The sequence below is a fragment of the Marmota flaviventris genome, chromosome 5 (assembly GCF_047511675.1).
Source record: "Marmota flaviventris isolate mMarFla1 chromosome 5, mMarFla1.hap1, whole genome shotgun sequence".
NCBI classification, from domain to species: Eukaryota; Metazoa; Chordata; class Mammalia; order Rodentia; family Sciuridae; genus Marmota; species Marmota flaviventris.
In genome coordinates, this window is record NC_092502.1 from 6828489 (window position 1) to 6842168 (window position 13680).

At 44.4% G+C, this 13680-nt stretch overlaps 2 protein-coding genes across 2 annotated transcripts; both read right to left on the minus strand.

Annotated features, from left to right (window-relative positions):
• Positions 1–2912: 2912 nt before the first annotated feature.
• Positions 2913–3848, minus strand: LOC139705654 (olfactory receptor 2T29-like). The gene has a single exon (XM_071611805.1). The coding sequence runs from the start codon at positions 3846–3848 to the stop codon at positions 2913–2915; it is 936 nt and encodes a 311-aa protein (XP_071467906.1).
• A 7779-nt stretch (positions 3849–11627) lies between these two features.
• LOC139705655 (olfactory receptor 2T29-like) lies at positions 11628–12590 on the minus strand. Its single transcript, XM_071611806.1, has one exon. It carries the CDS (start codon positions 12588–12590, stop codon positions 11628–11630), a length of 963 nt encoding a protein of 320 aa, XP_071467907.1.
• Between the last annotated feature and the right edge of the window lie 1090 nt (positions 12591–13680).

Here is a 13680-nt window from a genome sequence, read left to right on the forward strand (position 1 = left end):
GAGTGTTCCAGACATTAGTAATTAAGACTGGAATGAAACAACTCACAATTGCCCAGCTTGTGACTACCAGGTGACCCACGAGTATCCAGTGACCTACTACTGCCAAAAGTGGGGTAGCCTGTGAATTCATAGTTATTCAGTAAATTCTGACACTGTGGAGACCACCAAATGTGTTTGTTAAGGGCACAGTTTGCTCATGACACCAACTCCATTGGTTCTTTCTGGTTCAGGGAACGCAATGTCACAATTCTTGGTCTTTCTTTACATCTTTGTCTTTTTATACAAACTTTACCCAGAGTGGCTGCATCCCAATATGCTGTCCTTGCACAACTTTTCCTCATTCAGAAGTAACCCTGGACTTGTTGGTTAGCAGTATGATATCATCTCTTCCTGAAGGAAACCTGAGGAGCAGAGAAGGCCATCTCTATTGCCATCCCTAGGTCGGATCCACAGCTCCTCATGACATAACTGCATGACAGCAGCTGTCATGTTATTCCTGTTGCTAAAACACATTTTTATTATTGGTGGCCAACACATTTGACACAGATATGCCTTTTCTGCAACCCTGTCACTGAAATGGAGAAAGACATACTATGATCTAGTAAAAACTGACAGGTCACCCCACACTATCTCTGAACATATCAAAGAGGTGCATATGTTCATTACCTAAGAGAAAAATCATGAGAATTTATGAAATTTTTTTTCAAGGGAATTTTAATACTGCTATATATTTTCCTCTCCAACTCCAGGAATTTGTTGACCCTCTGCAGTTACTCATAAACATGAAGGATCAGTAACACTGTAGATAAATAAATGCAAGGCTCAAAGACCTGGCTGGCCCAGGGCTTCTTCTTGTGAGAGGAGGCTTAATATCCCCTCAGGGAGGCTGCCAACGCCATGGCTGAACAACTTCTGGACAGCAGCTAGGCTGTCCCTCTGTGCTGTGGCCAGTACCCAGCCACAAAATTTCAGAGATTCCAAGTGTCAGCCAGAAAGACCCCATTGAGGACCCAAAGCCCAGCGTGCTGAGCAGCATCCACAGGGGTCCTCCCTCAGCTCTGGCCCCAGGCTGTCCTGTGAGAACTGGGAGCCAAGTGCCTGGAGCAGCCCATGCAAAGGCCTAAGTTCCCTTTGCAGCACAGGTCTGACTGCAGGACAGTGGACCTGACCTCAAGGGAAGTGACCAGGTTGCCCTGCTAACCTCTGATGCCCCAAACGTTCTCAACACTACGGAGGAATAACAGCAGCTCAAAAGCCCAATGTGTCCAGAGACCTCGGCTCCATGTTCCTTTCATACCAATTTCTCAAAGGGGCTTCTGTGCTGGCCCTAACACTGTGATCATGTTAATGGCAGACAGCAATTGAGGGCAGATGAGCAGCACAGCAGGGACCAGGCCTCAACCTTGGGGCTCCAGCGTGGACCCCAACTCAGGACAGGTTTTGCTGACTTCCACTTCCAGCGAGCGGAATCCCAAAATGCACAAAATGCGGTAGCCATTCTGACTCAACAGGCGCACTCCTGAAACCCAGCACAAAATCACGGATATGGAAAACCAACTTCTGTAAGCAGGCTTCAGGGAATCCAAAAGGAAGCAAAAATATACAACAGCAGGTAGTTGTCTTCAGGGGTGCCACTAGAAGGGACCTGGAGAAGACAACGCTAGACTGCCTGGAGCAGGGGTGTGTCACTCTCCCAGGGAGATGAACAACCTGCCCTTTGGTAGGGAGGCACCCGGTGCAGGTGCATTTAAAACCCAGGGAAGCTCTCCTTGCCGAAAGCCAGTGTGCACCCTAGGTCTCCCAAGGTTGCAGGTTAAACCCTTTTCCTCAACTCCCCAGGAATCCTCCTGCCTAGGTCAGCTGTCCGGAGGGTAAGTGCCAGGATTGTGGCCAGGAGGATGTACTCTCTCTGCTATAAATGTCTGTTATTTAAACCAAAGGGAAGATGCACCCTTCAGAGCTCACCTGCAGGGACCCATCTCCTCCAACCAAAACCCACCTGCCTACACTTAACTCCCAGTCAGTCCATTCACAGTAAGATGGACTGCAGAGGTACACCACCCATAGCCCAGTCATTTCCCTCCTGAATACCCCTGCATTGGCACAGGAACTCTGAGAACAACTCATATCCAAACCACATCCCTTAATAAGCTCCATGTTTTAAGGGTCACCTCAGATGCATTTCAGGTAGGGAGCCTACCCCAAACACTCCTTCCACCCGGGACTGGCATTCCCCCCGTGGTCATCCATGTGGTCTTGATTCTTCATCACACAACTCGATCCTAATGATCTCAGACAGCATCATCCACTGGATGCCTTCATGATTGGACCTTGAGAACATTCCCCAAGGAATGTGGAGAAACAGCTGCACTGTCTAAATAAAGATTAGACACAATGATAAGAGCATGGTCTCCTAGATACTATGTCACACTGCCCCCAAGCAAAAAGTAGAAATTTTCTATTTATAAAAAGAAAGAGCCTGTTATTTACCTCTTTATTCATACATCATTTCAACTTTGTAGATAATTAGCATGAAAAACAATAATACAACTAATTCCAATGAACGTAGACTAACCTCTGATAAACCCTGCACCTGTTTTTTTTATATCCTCTCTCTCCACTATACCAGAACACCTCATGACCATTTCCTTTAAATATCCACTATGTATTTTGTAATGATGTGAATATTTTCCCTTAGAAGGAGAAAGTCCTTGTCAACTTAGGTATATAAGGTGGATTCAGGGGAGCTGCATGAGGACCCTGAATGCACAAGCAGTGGACAGAGGAGGCTCACCCCTGAGAGGAGCATAGGGGTGCAGCGTTGTGGAGTAGGAGCCCAGGAGATGGCACAAGGAGATCTTCATCATCTGACGGGGAGAGAAGAAGAAACCATGGAACCCAAATCCCCTACTTTACTGTTTCCTGAAAGACTCAACACTCAACATTTTCCTCAGAGCCCCAGTGACATCCTGGTTCCTGAAACTGTAGATTAAGGGGTTCAGCACAGGGGTGAGTATGGTGTAAAACACAGAAACCACCATGTCCTTCTGAGGAGTGTGGTAGGAGCTGGGGAGCATGTAGGTGTAGACGGCAGCACCATAGAAGAGTGTGACCACCATCATGTGTGAGGAGCAGGTGGCCAGGGCCTTCCTCCTGCCCTCTGCTGAGTTCATCCTGTGGATGGTGAGGAGGATGCAGGAATAGGAGCCTGAAATGACTGTCACAGGGATGAGGAGCATGAGGACACAGCACAGGTACATGAGTGTCTCATAGAGCGAGGTGTCTGAGCAGGAGAGCTTCATCACAGCAGGGACTTCACAGAAGAAGTGCTGGATCTCCAGGGATCTGCAGAATGGGAAGGTCATGGTGACAGGAGTCAGCATGAAGCCATCCACTGATCCCAGGAACCAGCAGCCAGACGCCAGAAGAAGACACACCCTGTGGTTCATGAGCATAGGATAATGGAGCGGATGGCAGATGGCCATGTAGCGGTCATAGGCCATGGCTGCCAGAAGGAAATATTCTGAACCACCAAGTGTCAAGTAAAGGAACATCTGTATCCCACATTCAGGGACAGAAATGGTACTCACACCTAGCACCTGGTCCAGGAGCATCTTGGGCACAGTGATGGAGATGTACATCATGTCCATGAGGGACAGCTGGCTGATGAAGAAGTACATGGGGGTGTGGAGTTTGGCACTGGAGTGTATCAGGATGATCAGGACAGCATTTCCAGACAAGGCCATCAGGAAAACCAGAAAAATGACCATACAAAGCAGAGCTGGGTGTTGGGATTGACTGAAGAGTCCCACCAAGATGAAATCTGCCCACCCTGTGTTGTTGGTCATCCAGGTCCATGAGGTTCCAACTTGTCCACCAAGAAAGCTTTAGTTAGTGTTGTACAGAGGGCTGAAGTGAATTCTTAGCTGCCACACACCTGTGCACCAGTCAGATTGTGCCAACCAGAGGATATTCCAGAGCCTGTAGATCCTAGGAGTTCAGATGACCTGTAGTAAACAATATTTTTTTAAAAGTATCTAGAAGCTCACCTGTGTGTGAAGTGACTTGGTAACTTGTAGTGAGGTTGCAACAGTTCAAGTTCATGAGCTTCCTGAAGAAAGTAGTTTGTTAATGACAAGTGCATATTTTCAGAATCATTGCTCAAAAAAGTAAGGGACATTTGCAAACAAGGGGAATCACTAATTCCTGAGTTTAAGTTATTCAAGTGTGAAATAAGTGTTAATATTTCTGGTTTAACAATCTGGTTTTAGCTGGCATCCAAAGACTCTCAGATCTATATGGTATATTTGAAATGTTTAAAAAGTTGCTGAGACATAATTTGTGGAATGCACATTTAACATTTGAACCCCCAAGTCTATACGACAAGGACATGTGGGAGGTTCTGTGAATCTGGAATGACTCTGCTATTCTCTCCAGCACACTGCAGTCTTCACACAGGACCAAACCTTTTGAGACCTGAGGGGCACCCACCCATAAAGATCCAAGGTCATGACTGGTTTCCAACCTTGACTCTTGCTACCCCTGACCTCCCCTTCTTTGTCCACTCTGCCTGAGAGATGATTAGAATGACACCTGACACCAGGTGTGGTGAGGATGAAGTGAGGCAAAGAAATGAAAGTTTCCTGAATTCTGACTTTCACAAATGAAGAAACAGGCATGCTGTTGATTGACACCTGCACTACTCACCCTTCAGAACCTGTCCTAGACCTGGCTGTCACTGCTATTGTAGTGTGAGATTCCATACTTCATTTCTCCAATTTGGGTACCTATATACTCCAATACTTGTTTTTCAGGATTACATGAGAAAAGACATGCAAGTAAAGCTTACAATCAACTTTAAAGGAAAGTATTTGGATTTGACAATTTTTATGTTGTGTTATTTATTTTATATAAAATAAAGAAGCTTTAAATATATATTTAAATAAATGTAAATATGAACAACAGTCAGAGATAGTTATTGGTATGACCCTCACTAAGCACAGCTTCCTGGAAAAGCTCTTATGAAAATTCAGCTCAGCCAGGGCTCATCCTGGTCCATCTTCAAGCTCTGCCATTTGCACTCAATCTCAGGTGCAGAACAAGCATTCGGGGATCACTGCTATTCACCAGAAAGGCTTTGTTTGTTTTGCCAATATCATCTGCTTTATTGACAGCCACAATCAGTTTTCACGGACACTGAGAGACAGAGAGTTAACAGAACAACACGGAGAGGTCTCAGGGGCAGCTCACTGTTGCCTCCTTTGTCTTCATGCTCAGCCACCTCTGTGTAGAAGCTGAACACAGGTCAAGGGCTTGTTAACATTGTCTGCACTTCTAGAGGTCATTTTCAGACTCTACAGGGAAAACAGCATCCATAATATTTGAGGCAGGATTTTTATATAGTGACAAAATAAGTAAAAAGGGCAATGAACATAAAATGTGCACCAGCTTTCTTAAGGAAATCAATAGTGGCTTCTTCCACATTTTCTATTAAAGAGATTAAACCTTTCCAATCTTCTGCCTCTGAAAGCTTAACTGTTAAATTTGATTCTCTCTCAGCCTGAGGGTCTAAAGTCTCTTCTCTCTAGAAAGACTAGCAGTAGCTAGAATACAAAGGTGGTTTTTTTTTTTAAGAAAGGAAAGTTGAAGCACATTTTCTCCCTTGTAGTATTTCCTAAATCAGATGTGATATTCCCTTTTGACAGCCCCTGCTGGGAGGCACTGAAGCAGTGGACACAGCTTCTGATGCTGTAGCCCTAGGGTCCAGCATGACTGAGACCCACTACAGAAGGTGGGCAGCAGGAGAGGTGCAGGCCCAGGGACAGATATGGTAGGTGGGTAGAGGGTAGTAGGTGGATGACAGACAGAGGAGAGAGACATGATAGACAGATAGACTTCCTGTCCATGAAATCCTAACCTGTTGGCAGATAGATGAAGGCTGAGCTCTTTGGAGAATTTGAGATCTTTCCCATGAACTGAAGTCACACCTTCTGTCCCGTCAGTGTGTGGACAAAGTGGAGCAAGGAATGGACACAAACAGCTTCAGTGAAGACAGGGGCAGAATTTTCTGAGAGGACAGAGGAGAGAAGGGGCAGTGAGGGAGAGGCTCTGCCACTGTTCCAGAGCCCAGAACCCCAAGAACACACAGGACAAGGGACAGTCTGCTCCACATCCTGGGCCTGTCCCACCTGCTCTCTTACTCTTCTCTAGGCACCTGCATATGTTTCATGGGAACAGCCTGGCCCATGTTTAACTTGGGGAATTGGTGACAATTTTGGTAGACAAACACACAGCCACCTTATTAGCCAGAAGCACCCAGGAATTGCTGACTACACTCTGCCTTCCCCAGAGCCTCTGAGGTCCTACTCTTCTTATTTCCTCCTAGTACAGACTGACAATCCAGGGTCTCAGGGTCTCTGCCTATCATCACACAAGTGATCCGAGGGAGGGCCATGTCCCACCCCATGGTGCAGCAGAGCACCGCACTGCCTTAGTGTCCTTGGAACGCAGTGTCCTCCCTCTGCCACGGACAGCTCGGGTCTGGTCCACCCACTGTGTGTGTCATCAGGGAAAAATGAACATGCTCAGGACACTTTCTTCCAGCATTGCTGTGACCTCAGGAGTGACCCCCATGTGAAGCAAGGACAGCCCTCTTCCTCTGCAAAGTTGCAGTCTCAGGACAACTAATGCAGCTTCCTACCACCATCTGAAGCGTAAGAAGGAATATATACTCCTATGTCCGTAAATAGTCCAAAATAAAAACATATTTCTTAAGATGTGGCAGCAAATAAATTCTATATGAAAATTTGAAAATGAGAACACATTTCTATTTGTCAGAAAAATAGGTGATAGAGAAGATGAGGAAATGCCATGAGGACCTAACAGACCACCTCAACAGCAGGTCAGCAAGCCCAGCACAGCCATGGCCCTGAGCTCCAGGGCCACCTGCCTGGCTGAACTCACCTCAGAGCACGCTGTGCCTCACCCAGATGGCCAGGGAGTGTGGCCTGGCTAAGTCACCAGGAAGAGGAGGGTGGCGTCACTCCTGGATTAGGATGCTCACAAGGGACTGGATGAGATATGTTTGTTCACACATCCTCTGGGGCCCAGAGGACACTGCAGTTAGAGCTAAGGAAGCAGTAGAGCTCTCTGGGGCACAGCTCTGGGTCATCCTCATCCTGTCCTGTCTCCCTCTTTGTTCAACTCCAGGCTTCACCAATGTTAACAGTCCTCTCCACTCTCACAGTGTCTACAACGCCTGACCAGTGACATGTAGGAGGAGTTAGTCTGGATTGGTTTATCAACCACACCGTGTGTGTGTGTGTGTGTGTTGTGTAAGAAAAGCATCACCTCCTCAGTGTCCTGGAAGCCTGGAAGGAGTCCTCCTCACAGGTCCACCTCACTCTCTTACGTCCCTGCTTGTGCTCCTTGTTTCCTGTCATTCATTGGCCATCTAGGTCATTGTGATTTAGAATTTAATTTTAAAGTATTTGTTTTTATTTCAACTACTGACATGCAAATTATTGAGAAGTCTCAAAGCACAAACTGTTTCATTGAAAATTTAAATGTTTACTGTAATATATTTACCCAGATAAAAATCATGCTTTAAATGTTAAGAGTGGAGGTGTAGCTCAGGGATTATGTCTCCTGCTGAGCATGCATGAAGCCCTGAGTTCAATAACTAGGTATGCAGTAAAATGAAATAAATCCTATCCTGCCTACAAATTACAAGTGTTTCAAACATCTGTTCAGTGTACACCTGTTGTAGCAGCTACAGTGAAATAGAGGAAGATAGAAGCAAGCTCCTTCAACATCTATTTTTTAATAGTTCCTTTTCAAAATTTGCAGTGAAATTTTTCTCAACTTTTTTTCTATCTATGTCTGAAACAATGCTTATCATTTACCCTGCCATGGAGGTCTTGTGACAGCCTGGGTCCACACACACACACACACACACACACACACTGTTGGTCAGGCTGCCTCCTGAGCTGTATCTACCTGTGACCTGCAGCGATTCAGCCTGTAGATGGCTTATCCTGCCTCCTTGCCCCTTGGTTTCCTGTAACTGTGGGATGCAGCCCTGGGGTCCTCTCAAGTGTGGGAGAAACTAAGAAGCTGGGACTTTTCTCCCTGCTGGAGATGGTCCATGGCAGCTGAAGCACCTGGGCACAACAGGAACCCTCTTGGCTCCAGGCTCCAGCATCCAGAAGGCATTTTGTGTTCCAGCAGCACTGCAGGACGTGGGCACCTGGGTCGCTATGGCGTCCTGCCTGTGGCTCGGCATACACTCTCCACACTCAGTAGAGAGCACACAGCAGATGCAGAGGGAGGAATGGGGTCCTTAGCTGACAGGCTCCCTTCTGCTCCACCAGCCTCACTTAGGTCATGGCCACTTTGTAGCCAAATCCATGCATGAAGTCTCTTCAGCTTGAAATTTGGGATGTTTTCTTTTATCAAACTGATTTAATGTGGTTACTATGTATCAGGTGATTTAAACAGGAATGTAGTCGTTTCCTAAAGGTGCAGTTTTTCCATGCTCAAATCCATCGATTATAAACTGAGCTGAAATAAAAATGCTTATGCAGAAATCACTCTCTTAAAGACATCAACCAGTTGCACAGTTTATTTTGTAAAGTAATTCCCTCCAGGGAATAGTCATCCAAACATTTTGATATATAGCAATAAGTTGCTCTCTGTTAACCACGAAATCATGCTTCAACATCCAGCTGGAATATGGTATTTCTACACCAGCCTGGAGTATGGTATTTTTCCACCTTAGAAAATTTGTTAGAGTCATATTTGACTTGCATTTCTCGCTTACTAATATATCTATATGATTTTTCATGTTTTTCCATATAACTACCACTTTATGGAATGACTATGTTCTTTGCACATTTTTTATAGTGAAATCTTTTCTTCATAAATATACAGTGATATACAATGCTTTATATATTCAAAACAGTAACTGAGTAGTATGGACTACAACATTTAATTTCAGTGGTTATTTTCATCAGAATTTTCTAAAGTATTGTGTTTATTTTGACAAATTTAATGAGTCCTTTCTATGTATTTCTGTTGGGAAAATCTTTGCACATTTTGGGATCGTCTAAAATATCCCCTTTCAAATTTTTATTGAATGAAGTTGAGTTTTTTGTTTGTTTGTTTGTTTGTTTTGTTTTTTGCTTTTGTATAGTTAACTGCTGAGACAGCAATAATTTATTTGGCTTGCACTATGCTAGGGACTGTTGGCATGGCCCCTTTCACATAGCTATGAACTTCCAAAGTTAAATATGCTTTTTTATAACTCATTCATTCAAAAAAATTTGGTCAATAACTTATAGGTATTTATTCCAATACAGAGTATTCCAGCCACTAGATTTGGTTTACTTAGTGAAAAGAAGACTCTGCCCGCCAATCTAATAGCAAATACAGGCAATAGGCTAAGGGATATGTAATGTAATTTCATGGGTTCATAACTACAGTAAATGGCATTGTTTACAGAAATAAAAAGTAGTGTCCTAAAAACTATAGGGATGCCCTGAATTCTCCAAATAGCCAAAGCAGCCTTGATGAGAAGAACAGACTGGAGCCTCCAGAATGCTCTATTTCAAGTGATTTTTACTACAATAATGAAACCACAGCACTGTCCTAAGTACAGAAGTGTGTATCAATGGAATGAAGAGCCCCCAAACACACCCACTCATGGTAGGCTATCAGTCGTTGATGAGGGTCCCATGGATGAGGAGTGGCATAGAAGAGTCTGTTCAGTGAATGGCTCAGCAGAAGCTGGACATCTTCCTCGGGAGAACAGAAGTAAGTCCTTCTTACTCCACAAACACAATTTAAATCAGGTAGAATAAGGCTTAGGTGTACAACATGAAATTTTAATCTCTAAATAAATAACAAAGGGAAACAGTCCTTCACATGGTCTTGACAATGATATTCTGGACAACACCAGAAAACACAATCTACAACATGCAAAAATTAAAATGAATAAATACAAGATGCTAGAAAGCTTCTGCACAGCAAAGAAAGATATCAACCAGATGCACAGGCAGCCTACCCAACAGAACAATATTGGCCATCTGTATACCACATGAGGGGTTAAAAACCACACTACAAGAGCAAATTCAAGCAACATGACAGCAAAAATCAAATAATTCAATTAAAAAATAGGCATTTTTCTGAATTGAACAGACAAGTGGCCAAAAGTTTATGGAAAGCTGCTGAGCATCATGGATCATCAGGAAGAGGCGATTAAAACCAGCTTGAAATACCAGTTCACACACGTCAGGGTGGTTATTGACAAAACCACGAAGTCAGGCATTGCAGAACATGTGGAGAACACAGAACGCTTGCACCCTGCGGAGGAATCGTATATTCTGGCAGCTATAACTGACAGCTGCCTGAGCCTTCGACATCTACTAAAAATGGAACTGCTAAGGGACTTGGTGATCCCATTTCTGGGTCTGTATCCAAAGGTAGTGAAATAAGCTCCTCAAGAACCTGTTCTCCATGTTTATTGTGCTGGTGCCCAGAGGAGGCAAGACATGGAAGCCAACTTCTTGTCTGGCAGAGGTGGATAGATGAGGAAGACATGGCATGTAGCTGTCTATATCTACAGGCATATAGACATATAGAATGGGTGCCACTCAGTCCTCAGAAGGAGATACTGCCACTGAGATCCCATGGCTGGAGAACTCCAGGCCAAGTAAATGAAGGCAGACACAGAAAGACCAGCGGTGCATGGCCTCAGGTCTACGTGGAATCTAAGTAGGAGGGACAGATGCAGAGAGTAGGTGGTGGTCGCCAAGGGCTGGGGTGGTAGGGACATGTTGACAGGGAGAACAAGTTTTCAGTTACAATGCAAATACATCTGGAATTATAAAACATAGCACAAGGACTTTGGTTAAGAGTACCATGTGTTATGTGTGAAATTTTTCATGAGAGCATATTTTAACTGTGCTCAGTGCAAAGAAAAAAGAGAGCAAATCTGATAGTAAAGACGTGAGGTAATGAATGTGTTAGTTCTCTCATTCCAGTAATCACATTCAGCATATCAAATGCTATAACTTTACACTGTATACCTACATATATACAAGTTTTTCTCTTCATTCATACCTCTCTATATTTGATAAGAATCAGTGGACTATAGCTAAACAGAATGAATCCTTGGTTATTGAACTCTTAGATGGTTTTATAACTATTTATTTATACAGCACTTCAGAGAATTAGCAGGATAAAGATTACTTCTACCAATTCCCATGTACCCTTAACTTCTTCACACCTATGAGGAACCCTGTAACTCCTTTTGCTTCACAAGGTTTTTCCCTGTTTGCACCTCATCAGATGAACACTCATGACCACATCCTCTAAATATCCACAATCTGTTTCCTAATAATAGGATTTTTCCCCTAGTGAGGGAAAAATCCTTGTCAACTTAGGTATATAAGGTGGATTCAGGGGAGCTGCATGAGGACCCTGAATGCACAAGCAGTGGACAAGGAGGCTAACCTCTGAGAGGAGCATAGGGGTGCAGCACTGTGGATTAGGAGCCCAGGGGAGGGCACAAGGAGATCTTCATCATCTGACGTGGAGAGAAGGAGAAACCATGGAACCCAAATCCCCTACTTTACTGTTTCCTGAAAGACAGGTCCCACACTCAACATTTTCCTCAGAGCCCCTGTGACATCCTTGTTCCTGAAACTGTAGATTAAGGGGTTCAGCACAGGGGTAAGAATGGTGTAAAACACAGACATCACCATGTCCTTCTGAGGAGTGTGGTAGGAGCTGGGGAGCATGTAGGTGTAGACAGCAGCACCATAGAAGAGTGTGACCACCATCATGTGTGAGGAGCAGGTGGCCAGGGCCTTCCTCCTGCCCTCTGCTGAGTTCATCCTGTGGATGGTGAGGAGGATGCAGGAATAGGAGCCTGAAATGACTGTCACAGGGATGAGAAGCATGAGGACACAGCACAGGTACATGAGTGTCTCATAGAGCGAGGTGTCTGAGCAGGAGAGCTTCATCACAGCAGGGACTTCACAGAAGAAGTGCTGGATCTCCCGGGATCTGCAGAATGGGTAGGTCAAGGTGACAGGAGTCAGCATGAAGCCATCCACTGATCCCAGGAACCAGCAGCCAGATGCCAGGAGGAGACACACTCTATGGTTAATGAGGACTGGATAGCGAAGTGGATGGCAGATGGCCATGTAGCGGTCATAGGCCATGGCTGCCAGAAGGAAAAACTCAGAACCTACTAGTGTCAAGTAGAGGAACATCTGTATCCCACATTCAGGGACAGAAATGGTACTCAAACCCAGCACCTGGTCCAGGAGCATCTTGGGCACAGTGATGGAGATGGACATCATGTCCATGAGGGACAGCTGGCTGATGAAGAAGTACATGGGGGTGTGGAGTTTGGCACTGGAGTGTATCAGGATGATCAGGACAGCATTTCCAGACAAGGCCATCAGGAAAACCAGAAAAATGACCATACAAAGCAGAGCTGGGTGTTGAGATTGCCTGAAGAGTCCCACCAGGATGAAATATGCCCACCCCGTGTGGTTGGTCATCCAGGTGGTGATGTCCATGAGGCTCCACTTTGGCTACCAAGAAAGCTTTGGGTTAATGTTGTACAGAGGGCTGAAGTGAATTCTTAGCTGCCACACACCTGTGTACCAGCCTGATTGTGGCAACCAGAGGATATTCCAGAGCCTGTAGATCCTAGGAATTCAGATGACCTGTAATAAACAATATTTTTTAAAAAGTATCTGAAAACTCACCTGTGGGTGAAGTGAGTTGGTAACTTGTAGTGAGGTTGCAACAGTTCAAGTTCATGAGCTTCCTGAAGAAAGTAGTTTGTTAATGACAAGTGCATATTTTCAGAATCATTGCTCAAAAAAGTAAGGGACATTTGCAAACAAGGAGAATCACTAATTCCTGAGTTTAAGTTATTCAAGTGTGAAATAAGTGTTGATATTTCTGGTTTAACAATCTGGTTTTAGCTGGCATCCAAAGACTCTCAGATCTATATGGTATATTTGAAATGTTTAAAAAGTTGCTGAGACATAATTTGTGCAATGCATATTTAACATTTGAACCCCCAAAGCCTATAGGACCAGGACATGCCAGGAGGTTCTGTGTGTCTGGAATGACTCTGCTGTTCTCTCCAGCACACTGCAGTCTTCACACAGAACCAAACCTTTTGATATCTGAGGGGCACCCACCCATAAAGATCCAAGGTCATGACTGGTTTCCAACCTTGACTCTTGCTACCCCTGACCTCCCCTTCTTTGTCCACTCTGCCTGAGATATGATTAGAATGACACCTGACACCAGGTGTGGTGAGTTTGAAGTAAGGCAAAGAAATGAAAGTTTCCTGAATTCTGACTTTCACAAATGAAGAAACAGGCATGCTGTTGATTAATATCTGCACTACCCACTCTTCAGAACCTGTCCTAGACCTGGCTGTCACTGCTATTGTACTATGAGATACCACCCTTCATTTCTCCAATTTGGGTACCTATTTATATCTCCAATACTTGATTTTTAAGATTGCATGAAAAAAGACATGCAAGTAAAGCTTACAATCAACTTTAAAGAAAAGTATTTAGATTTGACAATTTTTGTGTTATTTATATAAAATGAATAAACTTTAAATGTATATTTATATAAAGGGAA

Excerpts from the sequence above, each read along its gene's own strand:
- LOC139705654 (XM_071611805.1), bottom strand. The coding sequence starts at position 3,848 with ATGACCAACAACACAGGGTGGGCAGATTTCATCTTGGTGGGACTCTTC.
- LOC139705655 (XM_071611806.1), bottom strand. The coding sequence starts at position 12,590 with ATGGACATCACCACCTGGATGACCAACCACACGGGGTGGGCATATTTC.